Source organism: Lampris incognitus, chromosome 10 (assembly GCF_029633865.1).
Source record: "Lampris incognitus isolate fLamInc1 chromosome 10, fLamInc1.hap2, whole genome shotgun sequence".
Classification (NCBI taxonomy): Eukaryota; Metazoa; Chordata; class Actinopteri; order Lampriformes; family Lampridae; genus Lampris; species Lampris incognitus.
In genome coordinates this window covers 22,562,631-22,585,565 of record NC_079220.1, presented here as the reverse complement: position 1 = coordinate 22,585,565, position 22,935 = coordinate 22,562,631, and the positions used below count along the sequence as shown (strand labels likewise).

General features: G+C 44.3%; 1 protein-coding gene across 1 annotated transcript in view; it reads right to left on the bottom strand.

Annotated features, from left to right (window-relative positions):
* samd14 (sterile alpha motif domain containing 14) overlaps positions 1-22,935 on the bottom strand; it is a 71,991-nt gene that overhangs the window by 8,305 nt on the left and 40,751 nt on the right. Inside the window, exons 4-9 of the mRNA XM_056288373.1 lie at positions 22,482-22,668; positions 21,567-21,666; positions 13,424-13,492; positions 12,665-12,821; positions 4,571-4,699; positions 3,780-3,935 (exon numbers count right to left, since the gene is read on the bottom strand). Of these exons, the coding sequence (XP_056144348.1) occupies positions 3,780-3,935; positions 4,571-4,699; positions 12,665-12,821; positions 13,424-13,492; positions 21,567-21,666; positions 22,482-22,668 (798 nt within the window). The remainder of the gene's footprint in view (positions 1-3,779; positions 3,936-4,570; positions 4,700-12,664; positions 12,822-13,423; positions 13,493-21,566; positions 21,667-22,481; positions 22,669-22,935) is intronic.

The following is a 22,935-nucleotide window of genomic DNA, read 5'->3' as shown; positions in this document are numbered from 1 at the left end:
TGGAGGTAGCTTGTTTGCTAGATGTTTGAGATGAGGCCATTGCAGCGCAGTCTTCTTAGTTTGAATGTAGGACTTGTCTACTGGAATTAAGTTGCGGGTGTAGGCTTGGCGTAGTTGGATCTGTTTTCAGAATGTAGCCCTCTAACTTGAAGACCACGAACACTTTTGCTTGCTATGACTGTGTCAACAGCCATCATTGTGCTAAGTTTCAGTTGTACTGGTTGAGTGTCTACTTTTAGCTCTTCAAGTAGATCTTCCAAGATGAACGTGGAGTCACTCTGCGTGTCGAGTAGAGCATAAGTGAGAACTTCTCTCTGTGGCTCTTCTGTTGATGACATGAGAACTGGGACAATGCTTGAAGTGGCAGAGGCGCATTGCATCACTTTGTTTGACGTGACCATGTGAATTTCCTGGCTTGCATTGTCTGTGGAAGTGGAATGTTTCTCTAATGCTTCCACAGGCCTTTTATCTCTCTCTTCAAGCAAGCAGGTAGGGTGACGTCGGTTGCATGTGCCACAGGTATGTCGTCTTTTGCAGTCTTTGCTGCTGTGTCCCTTTCTCAGACAACTGAAGCAGAGGTGATTTTCATGAATGAAAGCCTTCTTGTCTTCTATAGTTTTTGCTGCAAAGGTGGGGCACTTGGCGACACCGTGCATTTCATCTTCACAGATGGGGCAAGGTGGTTTTGGCTTGGAATTGGATTATTCTTGATTCTCTGAGGTAGACTTGTTCTTATGAGCACTAGTATTGAGTGCTCTAGCTCTCTTAGGCACTCTTTCATCCGTGGGCTTGTTATTCGTTAGGAATGGAGAGGCAATGGGGTTAAAGGCTATGCAGGCTTCTGTTTGAATGAACTCTGTGACACATGAGAAGTTCGGGTAATCTCCAGATGCGTCCAATTCTTTCACAACAACTCGGCTCAATCTACGCACGATCCACTGTGGTAATTTTTTAAGCATCTTGTGATTTTCTTTGCAATCATTTAGAATGGACAATCCTCTAACGTGGGGCATTGCCTCAACGCAGCCTTGCAGGAAGTCTGCAAACTCTCGAAGCACAAGAGGATCATTTGCACTAACCTTGGGCTATTTCATTAGCTTGTCTCGAAAGGCTTTCTGTACAACGAAGGGGTTTCCATCCCTCTATTGTAGGACTTTCAAAGCCCCTTGATATGCATCTTCTGAGTTTCTATAGAAGAATCCCTCTACAGCCTTGAGAGCATCTCCAGCAAGGTAGTTTTTCAGATAAAACATCTTCTCGCTAGCTGGTAGAGACTGCCGGTCTATCAGAGCCGTGAAGGAAATTTTCCAGTCTATGAACTTTAAGGGGCACCAGTGAATGTTGTTGGCTTTGGAGCAGGCAGACGATTCATACTTAGCAAGCTTATGATTGCTTGGGTTAGACTACCTTTCTCCTGATTTACTGGTATTTCAGGGTGTGCTTGCAGAGGTTGGAATGTCACCGCTTCTGGGTTTACATGGATTTTCGATTCAGTATTTTGAGGAACAGAGAGCATTTTGTTATCAATCTCTTCTTCACAGTGCTTAGAATCATCTTCAAAGCTGTTGTATGCTCTCACCCATGCCGCTGCTACTCTAACTTCTTTCTCAGCTTGTAGCAGCTGTAGCTTTGTCTTCTCTTCTTGCATCTCTGTCTCTAGTTTATGAAGTATTGCTTGCTGAGTATGGATTTCATGCATAGACTTAGCTTGTTCTTGTTTAGCTGCAAGTTCTGCTTCTGCATCAGCTCACTTGCTGGAGACCTTGGAGGTGGCATTTGAGTGGTTGCTGAAGGCCTTGGAGGAGGCATTTGAGTGGTTTTCTGGTTTCTGTGATAACCCTGAGATTACAGTTTCTGTATTTGTGCATCCAAAGACAGATGCATACTCATCCTTATTTAGCACCATCCTCACTCTTTCCTTCTGAAGATGGACATTGAAGGCCTCATCAACAGTCTCTAGCTGTTTACTTACAATGTCACATATCTGCAGTTATTATAAGACAGGCATCCATTTTATGAACAACATCTGGAGTAGCAGTGCAGTTGCGTTGGATAGGCTCATAATGTTGGCTTATTACATTGTGCCTGGCTTGAATATCCTTTTCAATTTTATCAAGGTCTTTTTGTGAACAGAATGATTTCAGTGCTGTTCTAGCATCTCTTACTATCTCCTTCCAGGAGTTATCAGCTTTGTTAAATGTCTTGGCATGTTTCTTGTTTCCTGATTGTGCATCTCTCGGCCCTTGTCTGTTATGCTTCTTTCACAAGAGCTTGACCTGACCTGTTGTGTGTCAACCGTTGTCTCTTCAGAGATCAACATTTGTTGGCTTGTACAGCTGCATGATTAACTTGTGACTATAGAGTGTCTTGAGTCTGGGTTTGAACTTCAGTGAATATATACTTTCTTTTAGCACTGAGTGACCCATTACTACATATATAATACTTTTAACACCTAAAACATTTCGATCAAACAAACACTGAGCAAATATCCAAGTACAGCACAATTACACAATTTTCCCTTTTTGATTGTCTTAAAATAACGCAGGTTCAGTAGTTCTAATTTTAAGAGATGAAATTAACTGTAGGCCTATTCTTAGATCATGTAACTAAAGTCGTTAAATCCTTTTACAAAACAGGTAATATATACAATCATTTTCAGGTAACTTTCAGTCCAATACGTGGATATCAATGTTAGGCTACTTTTGTCAGAAAAGGTCTCTAACTGCATCTGTGCGTTTGGTAGCCTACTGTACTGATCTTGCCCGAGTGCTGGTTACAAACGTGGGCCAATGGACTGATGGCGGGACTTCAGGCATTCTCGAAGCACAAGATGGCAGACGGCAGATGAGGTGTTGAGTTGTTGTCGATGCTCAGCTGCGAGTTTTCTCTGTAGCTACCCTCGATACTTTTAATAAAGATGAAACGTGGAGAGTCTCAACGGGTGCATTTATTGCTTCAAACACCGCACAGGTACATTCTTGTCGAGCACCGTGAAAACTAAAAAGAATAGAATGACAGTCACAACACAGTTAGGCTAACTACTCCATAATTTTACAAAATAATATACATTTAGAGGAATGTACCATAAAAGAAAACACATGAGCAATAGTAGGCTATACTTAACGTAAAACATGGGGCATTGCCTCAACGCAAAGAGGAGGTTTATGGCCAAATAGGAGGTTTATGGATGTGGTGAGGGAAGACATGTAGATGGCTGGTGTGACAGAGGAAGATGCAGAAGACAGGAAGAAATGGAAACGGGAGCAGCCGAAAGTAGTAGTAGACTTAATGTAAAACATGACGTACCTCGCTCCGTTTATCAAGGGGCTAGGAAAATCTTAGAATGCCATCTTGAGACACGCCTTGGAACAGCTAGAAACTTGCCAGAAACTCTGCAACTTGCTCTTCATCTCTAACAGTCTTCTGGTCTCACACATTTTAAACTGCTTTGTTGTTCAGTAATCATAAACATTTAGGCTAATTCTCGAGTTATGCAGTGAACACTACGATCCTTTTCATATTGTGATCTCACATGCACATGCCTCTCCCTGCTTTATCTTGAGCCAACGTGAACTTCCGCTAGTGGGACGGCAAGGAAAACATTCTTCAAAATAAAAGTCCCCATACATCGGTAAAACTATCTCAAATTAAAAGAAGGTAAAAAAAATGACATTAGGGTTTTGGCCACTTACAGGTGGACTACATCTTGTGCAGGAGGCGCGATCTGATTATGCATTGGTGCTATTACACTTTCGTTCCGGATGGTAGGATCCCCTCACCTTGAGCTTGCTGCCATCCATCTGCAGTAGCTGCTGTCCATCGATGTCTCTGGCGCTGAACTCAGGAACGTACTGCTCCATGTTAAGACCCCGCAGCCACTGGCAGACCTGCTGGGTCGTCCAAGATGACACCAGACACATCGGTTCATCGAAGGGCTAGGGGAGAAATAAGGTCTTGAGAGTTACGACTGTTAGATCCAACTTGTACTACTCTTTTGTTACGTATCTAAAAGTTCTTGTTTAAATCAGACCCTTTCTACACATACAATAACTAAATACGATTTTTTTATTTCACATGATCCTTCCTGGTGTTACTTGGACAGTTTGGTTACACTGTTGATGTTGTTGTTAATTGTTGATATTAGTGTCAATATAGCAGTTTTAATTGAACTGGGAGAGAGAGAGAGTCTGTCTCTCTTGGGAGAGATCCCTTCTCTGTTGGTCTCCCTGAGGTTTCTTCCCATTTTTTCTCCCTGTTAAAGGATTATTTTATGGAGTTGTCCCTTATCCAATGCGAGGGTCTAAGGACAGGATGTCATGTTGCTGTAAATCCCACTGAGGCAAATTTGTAATGTGTGGTACTGGGCTATACAAATAAAATGATCTTGAATTGACTTGACTTGAGAGATGAGATGAGCTGTCTCTGTATGTGGCTTTGGCTAAGATTGCCAGTGGAAAAATGTAAAGATACATGACAGAAAAGGAGAGAGAGAGAGAGAGAGAGAGAGAGAGAGAGAGAGAGAGAGAGAGAGAGAGAGAGAGAGAGAGAGAGAGAGAGAGAGAGCTCCCACCTCATCGGAGGACTGCGACAGTGTGTGGTAGGGGTGTGAGGAGCGTGAGGAGGAGTCAGCCGCAGGGGAGATAGATGAGGTGGTGTGTGGGGGGCTCCTCGGGGAGAACTCCTCACTTAATGCCGACTCCTGGCGGAGCGAGAGAGTGAAACAAGAGAGTGAGTCAGAGGGGGGGTGGGGGGGTTGGTGTAATAAACATTTACCAAAGTGTCAGTCACTGGACATTGGATCAACTGACTGATGACCAGTGACTCCTTCCCAAATGGGGGAAGCTGTAAAACATCTGGGTTGTTGGTGTGTTGTTTGTTTGGCTGATTCTATTTCAGATCACAAGTTTGTCGCTGCCTTGAGAAACATCTCGCAGAAAGAATCACAAAATATAGGATATCTGTGTTGATATGGTTGTTTTTTTTTTGTCTTGATGCATGCTCAATAATCCAGGTAAGAAAATCAAAGAAAGTTGAATCAGTTCATCTAGATACAATGTTTATGCAACGTGGTTGATTGATTGATTGACTGACAGATACGTTTCATCACTCATCTACGTGCGCTCTTCAGTCTAAACTGACTGCAGGTATCCCCACCCTTATAAACAATACAGTTGCATATCGACCGAAACCAACGACCAGTTTCATATGCAAACATGGGTGGGACCATTAACTAGAGTTTCAATGGCAATGTGTACTATTCACAGAGGATTAGGGAATGTTTGCAATCACAGCATTGTAAGACGGCGACAGGTGTACTCCACAGTCTACACCCATCTACAGGCCAGTGGCCACTCTTTCAAGGATGAGGGTGTACACATCCTTGATAGGGAGGAACGCTGGTTTGAATGGGGAGTCAAAGAGGCCATCTATGTTAAGAGGCAACGACCATCCCTGACCCCGGGGGGGGGGGGGGGGTAAGAATACATCTGTCGCCTGTGTGATTGCAAACATTCCCCCAATCCTGTGTGTAAGGTTTGGCCTATTTACTGGAGTAGTGAACATTTCCATTGCAGAAGAACCTTATGAGATGGTAATGATTGTTCCAGGTATTAGTCACACCATCAGGTGTTACCAGGGAAAGTGAGTTATGGCTTGTGATTGCAAAACGTATGAAAACATAAACTAATGGACTTTTTTTTTCTTTGGCAAGTGACCATGGTATAAACAGAAAATACCCTTCAAAGTGTCCATTATCAGGAATTAATGGACTCCGCAGAAGCGTCGGACAGTTCTGGCCTCCACGTCGTCCATTAATTCCTGATAATGGACATCTGGTTGGGCATTGTCCCTTACATATTGGAGGGGTTTTGAGAAGTGCTTTGAGTGGCTGTTGCAGCTGGAAAAATGCTATAAAAAAAGCAACTTGATTGATTGATTGAGGGGTGACAACTCAATTCTGTCAAGTCTGATGAAGAGCCTTGCGTTGCCAACGTCACTCTGGGTGTTACTGAAGCACGTGCAGACTGGTTTTGTTTTCTTTGCTTGGTTCTTGGTCCTACATCTGCCAGAAATTGCATTGCATTTTGGATGGTTAGTTAGTATTTCAGCTGACGAGAAACTTGCTAAACTTACTGTCAAAGTTATGTAATTTTTTACAAACATGCCACTTTGCCTACAAAACGAATACAATCATGTTCAAGGTCTACTTGTGAAAGCAGGTTTGTGATCTGCTCTGTGAAAAAAAAGACTGGATTTCAAGAATCAGGAAACAGTAACATTTATTTGTCATCTCATTCCATGCACCTGCATACATGAAATGAAATTAAATGTCATTTCCCCCAGCCCACAGCAGTGCAACACAAACACAAAAACACATCCAAACTACAAAAACATACACTACCGTTCAAAAGTTTGGGATCACCCAAACAATTTTGTGTTTTCCATGAAAAGTCACACTTATTCACCACCATATGTTGTGAAATGAATAGAAAATAGAGTCAAGACATTGACAAGGTTAGAAATAATGATTTGTATTTGAAATAAGATTTTTTTTACATCAAACTTTGCTTTCGTCAAAGAATCCTCCATTTGCAGCAATTACAGCATTGCAGACCTTTGGCATTCTAGCTGTTAATTTGTTGAGGTAATCTGGAGAAATTGCACCCCACGCTTCCAGAAGCAGCTCCCACAAGTTGGATTGGTTGGATGGGCACTTCTTTGAGCAGATTGAGTTTCTGGAGCATCACATTTGTGGGGTCAATTAAACGCTCAAAATGGCCAGAAAAAGAGAACTTTCATCTGAAACTCGACAGTCTATTCTTGTTCTTAGAAATGAAGGCTATTCCATGCGAGAAATTGCTAAGAAATTGAAGATTTCCTACACCGGTGTGTACTACTCCCTTCAGAGGACAGCACAAACAGGCTCTAACCAGAGTAGAAAAAGAAGTGGGAGGCCGCGTTGCACAACTGAGCAAGAAGATAAGTACATTAGAGTCTCTAGTTTGAGAAACAGACGCCTCACAAGTCCCCAACTGGCATCTTCATTAAATAGTACCTGTTAGAGCCTGTTTGTGCTGTCCTCTGAAGGGAGTAGTACACACCGGTGTAGGAAATCTTCAATTTCTTAGCAATTTCTCGCATGGAATAGCCTTCATCTCTAAGAACAAGAATAGACTGTCGAGTTTCAGATGAAAGTCCTCTTTTTCTGGCCATTTTGAGCGTTTAATTGACCCCACAAATGTGATGCTCCAGAAACTCAATCTGCTCAAAGAAGTGCCCATCCAACCAATCCAACTTGTGGGAGCTGCTTCTGGAAGCGTGGGGTGCAATTTCTCCAGATTACCTCAACAAATTAACAGCTAGAATGCCAAAGGTCTGCAATGCTGTAATTGCTGCAAATGGAGGATTCTTTAACGAAAGCAAAGTTTGATGTAAAAAAAATCTTATTTCAAATAAAAATCATTATTTCTAACCTTGTCAATGTCTTGACTCTATTTTCTATTCATTTCACAACATATGGTGGTGAATAAGTGTGACTTTTCATGGAAAACACGAAATTGTTTGGGTGATCCCAAACTTTTGAACGGTAGTGTATATCCAAAAAAAAAATAAATAAAAAATCACTGTCTAAGAGAGCAAACGCAAGGACTACTGTCAGAACTGCTGGTCTGCATGGGCTAGCAGTTAGCTTAGCCTGCCCCGCTTTCGCATCCTGTCAGACAGTCCTTGGTGTTTCCTCTTCAGGTGCAGCTCCGGGCAGGGTCATGGTCCCTGGGCCCACAGGATGTCGCAGATCAAGCTCTCCCAGCCGATCCAGTGCCAGCTCTCCCAGTCATCAAATGAAGACACAAACTTAGATGCAGACATGGACAAAGACACTGCATGGACGGTACTGGGTGAGGCCGCCACAAACGTAAGTTCGTGCCACCATCTTCCCACACCGGTACATTACATTACAGTCATTTAGCTGACGCTTTTATCCAAAGCGACTTACAATAAGTGCATTTAACGTAGGAAATCAGGAGAACTACTAGTCATCAGAGGTCTTAAGTGCATCTAAACAAGCATCTTGGAGCAAAACTGGTGCTAAAGTAAAAGCGCAAGAAAGAGGATTTTTTGGGTTTTTTTTTAAGTGAGTGAATACAGTAAGTGCTAAGAACAAGTAACAGGGTAGTACTTCTTGAAGAGGGGAGTTTTCAACCTGCACCGAAAGATGGGCAGCAACTCCGCTGTCCTGACATCGGTGGGGAGTTCATTCCACCACTGTGGGGCCAGGACAAAAAAGAGCCGTGATCGGGTCGATCGGCAGCAGGGGCATCTGAGCGACGGGGCAACCAGGCGTCCCGAGGCAGCAGAGTGAAGTGGTCGAGCAGGGGTGTAGGGCTTGACCATGGCCTGGAGATAGGAAGGAGCTGTTCCTTTCACTGCCCTGTAGGCTAGCACCAGAGTCTTAAACTGGATGCGAGCAGCTACTGGGAGCCAGTGTAGGGACATGAGAAGGGGAGTTGTGTGGGAGAACTTAGGGTAGTTGAAAACCAGACGAGCTGCAGCTTTCTGAACAAGCTCCAGAGGTCTGATGGCCGACACCAGGGCGCCAGCAAGGAGAGAGTTGCCGTAGTCCAGCCAGGAGAAGACCAGAGCCTGGATGAGCACCTGTGCCGTCTCGTCGGTGAGGAATGGGCGAATCCTCCTGATGTTATAGAGGAGAAATCTGCAGGAGCGAGCAACCGATGCAACATTTGCAGCAAACGACAATTGGTCATCCACGATCACACCCAGATTCCTCCGAGTTGGCGCCACCACGGTGTTGTCGGTACGGGGTAAGGCCGCTGCAAACGTGAATTTGCGAAGCCATCTTCCCACACCGGAAGCGGATTTGATTCCCTAATAAAAAGCAAAGACTGCTTGATTTGAATAACTGTAAAAATTAACACTGAACACAACTGTGTGAACTGTGTGAATCTTTTTAATAGCATCTTTAAAGCCACCCCAAAATGCCTATCATAAATTCACATTTTTTGCTACTGGGTATGCATTTTGCGTACGCTGCACAAAGGTAAGGGGGGCATTGGAAGAGCAAATACATGTTCACACACACACACACACACACACACACATGCTTTCAGCAGTACACTGAACACAGTAATTGTAGAATACAAACACAGGTGCATTCACATTTAGACACGAGGCCTCACGCAAGAACACACACACTCTCACTCTGACATACCTGCACAAAAACATTGTGTGCACAGACATGCACGCGTACACTTTCACACTAAACCTATTAAGGCCATTAGGAAGCTTGGTGGTGGATTTTTAATGAGCTTTTCCCCACTTAGTTTTAATGGTCAGGGGGAAGAGAGAGAAAGCGAGCTGGCATGAGTACGTCTATCTGACTGTAAACAGTAGTGAGTGAGTGTGCGACAAAGTTGAGAATACAGGAATGAGAGAGGGGAAGAGGGTTGATGGACAGAAGACAGATGAAATGGTAGGGAGAATAGGGTCATCTGAGATGGGACAGAACATGCCTTCTAGAGGGTTCATATTACAAAAGCAGCACAGATACCACACACGCATGCACACATGCACACACACACACACACAACCGGAAACATACATCAGCAAACACAAGCAGACTCATGTATGTGTGTTGTCTCTGTGTGTGTCTGTGCAAAGTAAAGGCCTATACACTGACTTAAGTGCACACTTTTTCTGGTGCTGTCGCAGGCTGATAAATCTGCACGTGTGTGCGTGTGTGTTGGTGTTGTGTTCTTTAATGGGTGGTTCATCCAAAAGCATATTAGTAGCATCAAAGTGGTTGGATGGCTCACACATATACACACACACACACACACACACACACACACACACACACACACACACACACACACACACACACACACACACACACACACACACACACAGAAAAAAACAAGCACACCACACACATACGCAAACATACAAAGTGTGCAAGTGTTTGTAATCATTCAGATGCTTTGAAAAGCAAAGACAGCTGTTGAGGTCCTGATCCACTGTCTCTCTGTCTGTCTGTCTGTCTGTCTGTCTGACTTACTGTCTGTCTGACTGACTGTCTTTGTCTGGCTGTCCGTCTGTCTGACAGACTGTCTGTCTGTCTGAGTCTGGCTGACTGTCTGTCTGTCTGTCTGTCTGACTGGCTGTCTAGCTAAGTCAGGCTGACTGTCTGCCTGACTCTCTGTCTGACTGACTCTGTCTGTCTGTCTGTAGTTTGGTCGATATATCATTCCTACTGTCTGTCTGCTTGACTATCAAATTTTGTTGTTAACCTGTCAGTCTGCATGTCTCACCTTGTTCCCGCCTTACTATTTAGAATTTGTTTTATGGGTTTTACTTCTGCACGTCGCTCAAGAACATACAAGGAGTTTGACTTAGTATGTTGCCGCATGAGGGGAAAAAATTACAACAACAGTAGGGCAAAAGTTAAAAGAACTATAAAATATAATAAAATAAATATACAACACAAAATAAAAATGAATAAAAGGTGATATAAAGTGCATGAATGTGGAAATACTGAGAATATTTCTTTGTGGGTCTGCCCATCACTCTGTCTGTATCTGTCTCTGTCTTTCTTCCCTCTATCTGCTGAGCCCACAAAGATAGGCTTTTTGCCTAAATCTGTGTCTGTCTATCCATTCATTCATCAGTCTGTCTATCTGTCTGTCTGTCTGTCTGTCCGGCCGTCTGACCATCTGCCCATCTGTCCGTCTGACTGTCTGTCTGACTCTCTGTTTGTTTGTCTGTCTGTCTGTCTGTCTGTCTGTCTGTCTGTCTGTCAGTCTTTTTGTTTGACTGTTGACAGTCTGTCCATCTGTCCGTCTGTCTGTCTGTCTGTCTGTCCGGCCGTCTGACCGTCTGCCCATCTGTCCGTCTGACTGTCTGTCTGACTCTCTGTCTGTTTGTCTGTCTGTCTGTCTGTCTGTCTGTCTGTCTGTCTGTCTGTCTGTCTGTCTGTCAGTCTTTTTGTTTGACTGTTGACAGTCTGTCCATCTGTCCGTCTATCTGTCTATCTGTCTGTCTGTCTGACCGTCTGTCCATCTGACTGTCTGTCTGACTCTCTCTCTGTTTGTCTGTCAGTCTGTTTGTTTGACAGTTGACCATCTGTCCATCTGACTGTCTGCCTGACTCTCTGTCTGTTTGTCTGTCTGTCTGTCTGTCTGTCTGTCTGTCTGTCTGTCTGTCTGTCTGTCTGTCTGTCTGTTTGTTTGTTTGACTGTTGACCATCGGTCCATCTGTCCGCCTGTCTGTCTGTCTGTCTGACCAGCTGTTTGTCTGTTTATCTGATTGTCTGACTGTCTGACCATCTGTCTAACTGTCTGTCCATCTGACCATCTGTCTGTCTGTCTGACCATCTTTCTGACCGTTTGTCTGTCTGTCTGTCTGTCTGTCTGTCTGTCCGACCATCTGTCTTTCTGTCCATCTGTCTGTCTATCTGTCTGTCTGACTGACTGTCTGTATGTCTGACTGACTGTCTGACTCTATGTCTGTCTGTGCATAGGAAATTAATTTACAGAGAAGGGTTTCAACTGTCTTGTTTCTTCTTCATAGTTTTAGTTTTGTATCCAGTCACTGAGTTTATCAACCATGATAAAATATCAGACAGTTTCAGACTCTGGGAGATGCTTGAATGAAATCTAACTGAAAGACTGATAAAGTTATTTCTCTCAGCTGTAAAAAAGGTATTCATGCAGAATAGCACATTTGGAGACATCTACATAATAAAACAATACAACACATCCACCTATAGGTTGAGAAGTCAAGTCAAGTAGGTTTTATTTTTTTAGAGAAGTTTACCGTCACACACATTCAAGGGTAGCTATGCACACAAACATATACATTTAAAGTAAATGTTGTTGTCTGCGCAGAAAGACACACATTTGCAGCGTCAATCTGTCGACTCAAGTTCCTCGGTTAACTTTCTCTCTGTATGTCTTTACATTTCTCTCTCTTTTCTGCTTCCTCAAATATCTGTTGATAAATGCATGCACACATACTACATATCAAACAGTGTGACATGTAGTATCACGCACACATCATTGGCGGTCACTTGGAGTCAGGTATGACCGTCCTCCCTCTGGGTCCCTCTGGGCCTTCAGGTGGGCATAGAGGCCAATCCTGGAGCTGCATAATGGGAGAACGCCTGCGCGTGACAGATTTTTATGTGGACAGGCTGATGCACCTGCATTCACCACGTGGTCCTTGGCAGAGGGTGGCCAGAGTCAAATGGCATGGAGAACTAAGATGATTGGGGACCACACTCTGTTGCAACCTTCATCCACCTTCACTGCCGCTGTGACCTGGAGGCATCTTCTGCCAGTTCCGCTGCTGAGGTCTTTGTTGGATCGCACTTTGTCTGGAACCTCCCCCTTGACCCATCTGCCTTGGGTGACCCTACCAGGAGCCAAGCTCCGGACGGCATAGCTCTTGGGGTCACTGGTATATGCAAGCTTCTCTACCATGACAAGGTGGTGATCCAGGAGAAGACACACACACACACACACACACACACACACACACACACACACACACACACACACACACACACACACACACACACACACACACACACACACACACACACACACACACACACACACACATACACACACACAGGTCTTGTCTATCCTACCTGGGAATGGGACTTGCGGGGACTGGTGGAGCCCAGTGGGGGTGCTTTGGGGGAGCAAGAGTTAGTCCCTGAGGAGGAGACGGAGCCTCGGCCTTCGGTGAACCAGGAGAATGGAACAAAGGAGCCTGAGGAGCGTGAAGGGCTCTCAGACGGCTCCCTGGGAGAGAAAACACAAAAAATATTGAAATGAGTGAACTTTGACTCCGATAAATGAAAAGTTTTGCATAGCGGCAACAAATCAGATTTGAAGGAAAGGTCAGCTGTAAAATTCTCTCCCTTGCCAAATATTAGTTTCTCTTTTCCATAAAGCGTGAAGCAAAGGTAGTCAGCTGATGTTGGGTTTTTCAAACCCAATTCTGCTCATGTGTAGAGACACTGATGAAAGAAACATCGCTTGGGGTAGCAGAAATTATCAACATTTCTGGTGTGTACAAATAATGTACAGTAATGACCTTATCCACATGCCATGAACATCTGTCTCATTTTGGTTCATTGTTGATCTTATATTGGTTATTTTCATTTATTCTGTTTAATAAACTGTTTGTAAAAATAAAAACAAATAAAAAATCAGGAGACTGGAAATGGATTTACGCCGATTGCAAGGAATGCCTTGCCAGTCTCCATCAGAAAAGAAGGGGTTTACTACTTATGTTGAAATCTAGTTTAATATTTATTTTATCAGCATTTAGGACAGGTACACAATATATTGAAATTGTTATATTGTAATTGATGGTGCTCCCATATCTCTTTTCAACCCACCTGCTACCCATAGAGAGTCTGTTGGATTTGTCCTTCCTGACCCTGACGTAGGAACGCCTTAGAGTCACCCTGCACACAGAGAGCGAGAGAGAGAGAGAGAGAAAGGGAGAGTGAGAGAGATTAAGAGAAAGAGAGCAAAAGAGAGAAAGAGCAAGAGAGAGGGAGAGAGAGGAACCTTTAACCAAGTCTTTAATGGTCCAATTTTCCATTCACATTAAGATAACAATATTAACCCAGACACTCATATACATAGTGAAAACACAACCCCCATACACAGTAAAAACAAAAGATACAGACCTTCCCTTTTTTCAGAAATTAAAAAGAAGCAGTTGGTTTTCTACAGTGCACAGAACATCTCCATGCCCCCAAACAGAAACAAATTCTTCCAAGTTTGAAATTATTTTGAAAAACGTGAACTCAATTTTCAGCCGAGCAGCCACTAGAACTCTGAACATGAGTTTAGCATCTGTGGACCCTGTGCCTTTCATTTTGTTTCTTCTGCTAAGCCAAATGCTCATTTTTGCCTGACCTATCAGAAGACTAACCAAGGTGACACGTCTGCACTGTGCTGCTGTGTACCTTGGGCCAAAGACAAACAGGCTGTCTTCAAGAACCTCTCCTAAACCTCTGAGCCACTGCTGCAGTACAGACAAAAAAGGGCTCAACCTGGGACATCTGAGCCATAAGTGCTGTAGAGTTTATTCATCACTACAGAAAGAGCAGTCGCTCCCTGCCCTAGGCTCAATGTGTGCCACATGTCTGTTCATAGCCACAGCCCCATGTACCACCCTCCACTGTAGATCCGCAGTGTGTTTCTCTATGGAGGGTTTGTACAGGGACCTCCAACTGCCGTTGGGGGATGAACCTGGTGTCAACACACTCAACCACCTCGACTCCTGTACACTGGCTATTGATGTTCTGTTGAGAACCTTTACAGTGATTGCATACAAGGCCTTCTTTGGTTTACTTGAGAAGTCATGTAGTTCTGGTGTTTTGAAAGACAGAATGGCCCCCCTCACTTCCTCCTGCTCCTCCACTGCTGCACGAATGGACAAAGATGGAACAACAGGCCACATAGCTGGCTGATCCTCTCCACACTCTGCTCCTAGTGCCCCTCTGAAGAAGCCAGGAATTGCACTGATCACCTCCTCCAACAACCTCTCCATTAGATGAACTGAGTTAAAGCCAGTCTTTTGGATCAAAATGTCAGCCATCTCCCACTGTACTCCTAATCTGAGACACGCTAACTTTGTAAATCCAGCTTTTGTGAGGGATCTCTATACACTTACGGACAGTGGTTCCTCCCCTACACTGCCATAGATCTGGGAGTAGTCTCTTTTGGTGCTTAAGACTGTTCCCCAAGCTCCAAGGACAGACTGATAGAAGAGTGTCATAATGAATTCCATGCCAGCTGGGTCCAGAAGGAACAAGTGTTTGTCATAATTCAGGTTCATAACCCTACAAAGCAACACAAATGCTGTTTCACTCCAAAGTCGTTGGTTATAGTATAAACAGCTTGAAGGCAAAAAGCTGTGATATGACTGTGGAGGTCAATTAGGCCCTGGCCTCCTTCTAGCACTGGTAGGAACAGTGCAGCAGATTTGGTCCAGTGAAAGCCTCCCCAGAAGAAGTTCACCAGCATCTGCTGTACTTCGCTTATGAGCATGTCCGGAGGGTTCTACTGTAAACTGTTGCCAGAACATTGAGGCAATCAAGTTGTTAACAATCAAGACTCTCCCCCTATAGGACAGCTGAGGCTGGATCCAAGTCCTCTAGACAGTCGGGCACTGATCTTTTCAATTAAACCCTCCTTGTTTTTGCTCAGAAAGCGGCCACTGCCCAGAAAGACACCTAAGCATTTCATCCCTTCTGTATTCCAATGCAGCCCAGCTGGTAATGTTGGCTTCTCTTTATTGTTCCACCCCTTCAGTAAGAGACCTTCAGATTTTGACCAATTTACTTTTGCAGAGGAAGCTTCTTCATATAAGGCCAATTTCCGCTTGAGAAATTTAAGATCGTTTTGACTTGTTATGAAAACCGTGACATCGTCAGTGTCTGCTGATAAGCTAACTGTATTGGTGATGTTCCCTGAAAAGGTTAGTCCTGAGAGCCCCTGCCTGAGCTGAATTAAAAGCGGTTCAATGGCCAGGGAGTACAGCATTCCAGATAAGGGGCAACTCTGTCTTATAGCTCTCTGAACAGAGACAGGTCGCCTGAGTCCACCTCCTACCATTAACAGAACACTGGCTCCAGAATACAACTTGACCCAATTAATAAATTTATCCCCAAATCTAAAACCTTCCAAGCGTTTTAAACAAATAGCAATGCTCAAAACTATCAAAAGCCTTCTCTTGATCTAAAGAAAGCAGGCCAATGTCCAGCTCCTGGAGCTTAGATATGTCAATAATGTCCCGTGTCAGAAAAAAAAAGATTATCTTTGATTGTACGATCAGGAACACAGTATGTCTGGCTATAATGTAAAACTGCATCCATACACTGTTTGAGTCTATTTGAAAGACATTTACAAATATCTTATAATCAGTACATAACAATGAAACCATCCATCCATCCATTTTCTGAACCGCTTATCCTTCTCTCAGGGTCACAGGGATGCTGGAGCCTATCCCAGCAGTCATTGGGCAGCAGGCGGGGGGACACCCGGGACAGGCCGCCAGGCTGGCACACAGGGCTGACATACACACACACACACACACACACACACACACACACACACACACACACACACACACACACACCTAGGGACAATTTAGTATGGACGATTCACCTGACCTACATGTCTTTGGACTGTGGGAGGATACCAGAGTCCCCGGAGGAAATCCACGCAGACATGGGGAGAACATGCAAACTCCACACAGGACGACCCGGGATGACCCCCAAGGTTGGACTACCCCGGGGCTCGAACCCAGGACCTTCTTACTGTGAGGCGACCGCGCTAACCACTGCACCACTGTGCTGCCACAATGAAACCAGTCTCCAGTTTTTCAGTAGGCCAAGATCTCCCTTTTTGGGTAACAGTGTTAGCACACTGCACCACTGTGCTGCCACAATGAAACCAGTCTCCAGTTTTTCAGTAGGCCAAGATCTCCCTTTTTGGGTAACAGTGTTAGCACAGCCCTTCTACAACTCAAAGGTAGAGTTCCAGAATCCAAACAATCTTTAAATACATCATGTAAGTCTGTAAAACTCCGAAGGAAGTCCATCAACTCCTGTGCCACAGCTGAGCTGCTGAACCGCTACAGACATCTCATCAAAGGAGACTCCAGCGAGACTACCTGTGTTTCACCCAGCCGAGGCTGTCCCTCCAGTATCTCCTCCACACAGTCAGAGTCACAGTTCTCCACAATGAACAGGACGCTGTAAACATTTATGGCCAACTTCTTCTCTGATGGATCGATTGTTGGTGCCCCATTGGGGACTTTGAGATGCATCATCACATTAATTTTTCCAATTTTTCTTTCGAGCTTAAAGAAAAAAGAAGTTGGAGCATCTATATCTTTAATGGTGGAGATATGGGTTCTGATTAAAGCACCCTTTGCTCTCTCATGTAGGAACCTACCTAAAGCCTTCCTCCTATTCTCCCAGGTCCTGCTGTTGCCATCATTTCCAATAATTTTGTATTGCTGGCATAAAATTCTAATTTGTGTTTTTCCTACCTCCCACCATCGAGCTAAGCTCTCAAAAAAATCTTTCCTCCTCAGCCTCCAATGACTCCAGAAGTCAGAGAAGAACTGACAGAAAGCTTTATCGTGTGTTAGCCATACATCAAAATCCCAGTAGGAACAGTGTCGAAATTGAACTTGTAAGGAAAAATCTGCCACTACTAAATGGTGATCTGAAAATCCCACAGGTGATATTGTGGACTTAATTAACCTGTTATATGTTTGATTGAGGTAAATCCTATCCAAGCTGGCTATCCTCACATTACCCTCAGCAGCTTTTACCCATGTGTACTGCCTAACTGCTGGATTAAGTGTCCTCCAAACATCCGTGAGGTCATTTTCTGCGACCACAATGGACAGAAATTAAGCTGACAGTGGTTGAGGCTCATCTGAGTTTCTGTCAACTGTAGGATGCGTAATGCAATTCCAGTCTCCTCCCACTACTATTATTGAGCTACTATTAAACTGTTTAAGTTTATCTTTCAGTTTGCTAAACAATCCCAAACGATCAGTGCCAGTACTATAAGCATACACATTTATGAACACAAAAGGCATTTCTCGGATTATTGCCTGAACTACTTGGATTCTATCCTGCTCCACTTCAAATGTCAAAACATTTGTTAAAAGGATGGTGCTGCATGAAGAGAACAGCTACACCTGCGCTAAAGTTGGTACCATGGCTCAAACAAGAAAAAAAACTGGCCTGTCCAACTCATTCCCCACTCTATCTCACTGTCTACAGAGCTATGTGTTTCCTGTAAGAAGATCACATCTATATTTTTAGCTCTACTCAGCTCAGCCACCATACCTTGCTTAACTCTATCCCGTCCTCCATTAATATCTAAACTTCCTACCTGCAATATTTCCATTAAAAAAGAAAGAAAAGGAAGGATAATACAGTGAAACTTTTCCATGAGAAAAACACCTTTTGTGTATCACCCATTTTTTAATTTTGTACATTAAAAGGAACCTTTCCTCGCCTTTCTTTCCTAAGTTTAGTCAGAATTTTCTTTAGATGAAACCTCTTATGTTTACTGAGCTCTTCATATCCAGCCGTTTTTCTAATCTTCATAACCGAGTTAACAAACCTGTCCACATCAGAGAAGAAATCTGTTACTTCCACAGACTGTCTGCCATAAGTTTCATCAAGGAAATCATTAATCTGCAGTCATATTTTTTAATCTCCTTTAAAGAATATGACTGCTGTTCACCTTGTGACATAATATCTGTAAACTGTGATAGGTTGTCTCCTAACATTTCCTCAGCTTCATTTCAAGTGTTTTCACAGTGTGACTCACCTGTTGCAGAGACATGACTCTCAGCCTCAATCGGTTGACTGTCTCTCACTGGTTCTGTCTGTCCTCCATCACTGCATGCATCCATAACCCATGCTTCAGTATCACTTAGATTACCGTCATTTTCATTATTGCTGTCTTGCTCAGTTGTTTCATTTCCCTTCATAGCAGGTTGCAGATCACCGGTTGCGGTATCTCCTGCTGCCTGCTTCGCTGTTTGCGGGCTACCGCTCTCAGTGGCGCCTCCAAGCTGTGGTTTGCCTTAACTACTGCCCGCTGTAGGCTCCCTGTGTGGGCAGGATGAACGTTTGTGGCTGACATCACCTCACTCAAAACATTTCATACAGCCAGAACTTGCATACAGAGTATTCTGTCTGAGTTGTGATGAATCACTGGCGTTGGCCTCTGGGGCTGCTGTGTTGTATCATCATTATCAAGCTTTTTGCAAGGAGCTCTAACATTTCGAGCTGTAGAGGGATGCGACCTCAATGGTGTTTCAGGTCTGAATACATGGATGATGGGCTCTAGAGGTGGTTGATATGGTTCAACCCCTAAAGGAGTTGTTGAACCTAGCTGGGACTGACAGGATGTAGTCGTGAGTGCATTCAGAGACCTCTCTTACATCTGAGTTCTTTTCTCCACGCTCACCTTCTACTGCTGCCTCCAGCTACCTCACTTTCATGCATTAGAGCTGCTAGAGTCGCTTCCATAGGAGCCTCTGTCACTTTTAATTGAGCCTTTTCAATCACAACTTCAGATTCCTTCTTGAGGAATTCAGCCCTGGCTCGGGTGGCCTCCAGCTTAGCACAAGCCTTGACAGTGGCAATGCTAGCTGATGAGCTTCTATGATTCATTTGTTGAAATGGAGGTGAAGGATCTTGTCTCCAATGTTTCGCTTTGCTACATTGCATCTTCAATCTGAAGCGTTTCCTCTGCCATCATGTAATGTTGATGCCGTCCAGGTGTATGAAGCGTGATAATGAGCGACGAATGCTTGAAGGGAAGCTTTCTTTACTTGAATTGTTGTACCTGCTGTGAGGTCGCTTTTTTACTATTCTGTCCCTGATGTGTGTTTCATCTATGCAAAAACTGACAGATAGCGAACAAACAGGATTTAGGGAAAAGTCAAACATAGGAGTGAAGTTAAGGTGTTTTACTGAGTCCTCGTGTCTCTTCTTTTCCCTTTTCCCTTTTTTTTGTAAAAAAGCAAAGGCTTTCCAAGGCACAAACATAAAGAAAAATGAAGAGGAGCTTTCTGTCTGACGCATGGCGAAATTCTTGCAAACTGCCGTCTTCTCTTGGTTGACCTCTAACCTATGAGTCACATGATCTGAACTGACCACTGAGAAAACACTTCACATTCATCACTGTTTTTTTACAACAAACTACCACAAGGGGTACTAAATAATATGAATTTGAAGGCCACAGAATGTGTGCCATGACAGAAGGTTGGTGCTAGAATGCATCGTCCAGAGGGAGGTGGGAGGGAACTCCGCTGCACGTCATCAATTGCTCACAGTGGAATTCGCCAATCGTATGATTGGGTAGGGGCTTGGGTAAGGGGTAGTTCAGTTTAGGTACAGCGGGAAACAGTAGACTGACATTAGACGCAGCTCGGGCCTTCGGCCCTCGCGCATGTTCGCTCATTCCTGAGCCTGCGGCCTCGTTCCTTAGACGCAGCTTGGGCCTTTGGCCCTCACACCTTTACTAACCAACTCTAGGTCAACGTGGATTGTAAAAAACACACAGCTAAATAACTATAAAACTAGCTAGCAACATAATCCATGATTCCGCTGTGAGCATCTGATGACATGCAGCGGAGTTCCCTCTCACCTCCCTCCGGATGATGCATTCTAGCACCAACCATGACTGAGTGTAGAAACTGTATTCGTATTTGACTCGGAATGACACTTGTAGATGTTGTGAAGAATCACTTAAATACATGAACGCCTGTCTCCGCAGGGAGTTAACGTACCATAGTCTAGCATCATCACAACCCAGACGAACTGTTCTGAACCCACTAGCAAACTTTCCGAAACGATTCAGTTCTCTTTCATTGAGCTCGTTTGGGATAAATGGAGGTATGCCTGACACAGTAATACGTGTCGATGGCACAAACAAAGGAGAGATGGCTACAAACAGACCGTCTAGCACCAGGTCTCTCTCAACTAACAGGTGGACCAAATGCTCCTCTCAGAGAAAAGCCACCACGGCTTTATTCATCTAAGAGCCGTATGTAATATTCTCATAGCCGACCTGTTCTCCTGCAGCCAGCAGAACCTGTTTGACAGCGCATGGGGTTAGAGTCCCCGTGTCTGATAGACAGGGGAGGCGAACCCTTACCAGGGAGGGACGCCATACTGCACACCACCAAACTCCGACCAGCTAATCCAGTCACTTCCCAGCAACTAGCAACGAAGTACAAATAAATTCCTCTTACCTTACCATGTAGAAAGAAAAGTGAAAGCAGTAGAGAAACAGTGAATTAAGCCAAAAAACACACTCAAGCTAATTCAACATCCTCACTTACGCTGACACACCCAACTTCCCAGCATGCAGTGCAGAGAGAGCGAGAGAGTGAGTGAGAGAGAGAGAGAGGGGTGAATGACGAATGGGTGAGGAGGAAAGAATAGATGAGAGACCAAGGAAGGGAGAGCAAAAGGCAGAGATATGAGATGAAAATCAGCTGAGAGTCAAAATGAGAGAAGATAAAGTTGAATGGGAGGAGGTGTGAGGCGAGAGAGCGATGTAGTGACATGGGATTAAACGAAGAAAAAGTGAAGAGAGAGAAGTTAGGCACTATGAATCCTGGGTTGTCTGTCTGTAGACATTTACAGCCAAATGTCAAGTAAGTTTTCAAGCAAACATTTGAAAAGACAAAAAAGGGAATCAGTTGTACTTCCGCTAACTGATTTTCAGAGAATAAACAATCTTCCTGTGTGCAGGGTGCAACGGGGCCTCAACATCCAAACATCGAACTCAAACAAGCATGAACGGCTTCTTAGGCATATGATAACATAAATTTATTTCCTCTGAGTTCTGCTTATTCCAACTTTAAACTTTGTTATAAGAAATGAATGTGATGGAAACATAGTTTGTGTGTTTGCGTTTATGTGTGTGTGTGTGTGTGTGTGTGTGTGTGTGTGTGTGTGTGTGTTGTAGTCCCACCCCAGGTCTAAGAAACGTCTTTTGGTCTTCTTGTCAAAGATGACGGGGGGACTGCCGGGATCAGCTGGGCTGGTGTCACGGCTGTTATCTGAAACCAACACTAACAAACACATAAACAGGTAAACATGGATACAGACAGAGGACACACACAGAAAGCAGAAAGAGAGAGAGAGAGAGAGAGAGAGAGAGAGAGAGAGAGAGAGAGAGAGAGAGAGAGAGAGAGAGAGAGAGAGAGAGAGAGAGAGAGAGAGAGAGAGAGAGAGAGAGAGAGAAAGAGAGAGAGAGAATACATATACAGACATACAAACAGAATTACCCCCCCCCCCCCGATGAGGTTCAGGAGGTTCTTCATTCCTCGGCAGTCATTATTTTTTGATAGAGGACCACCTCGCCACAGATTATCCGTTATTTACCAGATCTAAGGTTTTCCAAATTTGTTGACTTTAGGGACTAAGTAAAATTCCTCCTGAAACAATAAATAAGGAACACGGGGGCATCCGGGTGGGAAGCTGGATGTGAGCATGTGTCCTGGTCGCCGCACTAGCGCCTCCTCTGGTCGGTCGGGGCACTTGTTCAAGGGGGAGGGGGAGCTGGGTGAATAGCGTGATCCTCCCACACGCTATGTCCCCCGGGTGAAACTCCTCACTGTCAGGTGAAAAGAAACGGCTGTTGACTCCACATGTATCGGAGGAGGCATGTGGTAGTCTGCAGCCCTCCCTGGATCGGCAGAGGGGATGGAGCGGTAACCGGGACGGCTCGGAAGAGTGGGGTAACTGGGCAAGTACAATTGGAAGAAATAAGGGGGAAAATCCACAAATTAAAAAAAAGTAACACATGACATTTTTGGGGAAAATAGCCCAACACGGGTCTGAGTGTTCATGTGTGTGTGTGTGTGTGTGTGCATGTGTGTATTACCCTCACTATCAGGCCTCCTGTTCCTCCTCATGTAAACAGGGGAACATTCTGAGGAGCCACAGGACTTAGAAGGGGAGCTTGCAGGTGTGACCAAGGCCTCCTGTGACGTGGTATTGGTAAGCTGGCGGTATCGCCCCCGTGGAGGAGGAGCCAGCGATGTGCCTCCATCATCCAGCGTGCGACGCACCTGAGGACCAGTCAAACAGGAAATGGAGTGTCGGTTGTAAGTGTGCTCCTTTCTCCTTTTATTTACTTTGTCTCTCTTTTTCATTGTTTTACCATTTAGCGTCCTTACTTTTCGTGTCTATTTTTTCTTTCTATTTTCTGTCTGTTTCCTTTCTTTTTTTCCTTCTCCCTTATTGTGCTCACCTTGCCCCATTTAAAGTTACAATAAAATAAAGGGGGGAAAAGCAACAGAAAACACTCAACATAACTCCATCACCTCTGCAGCATT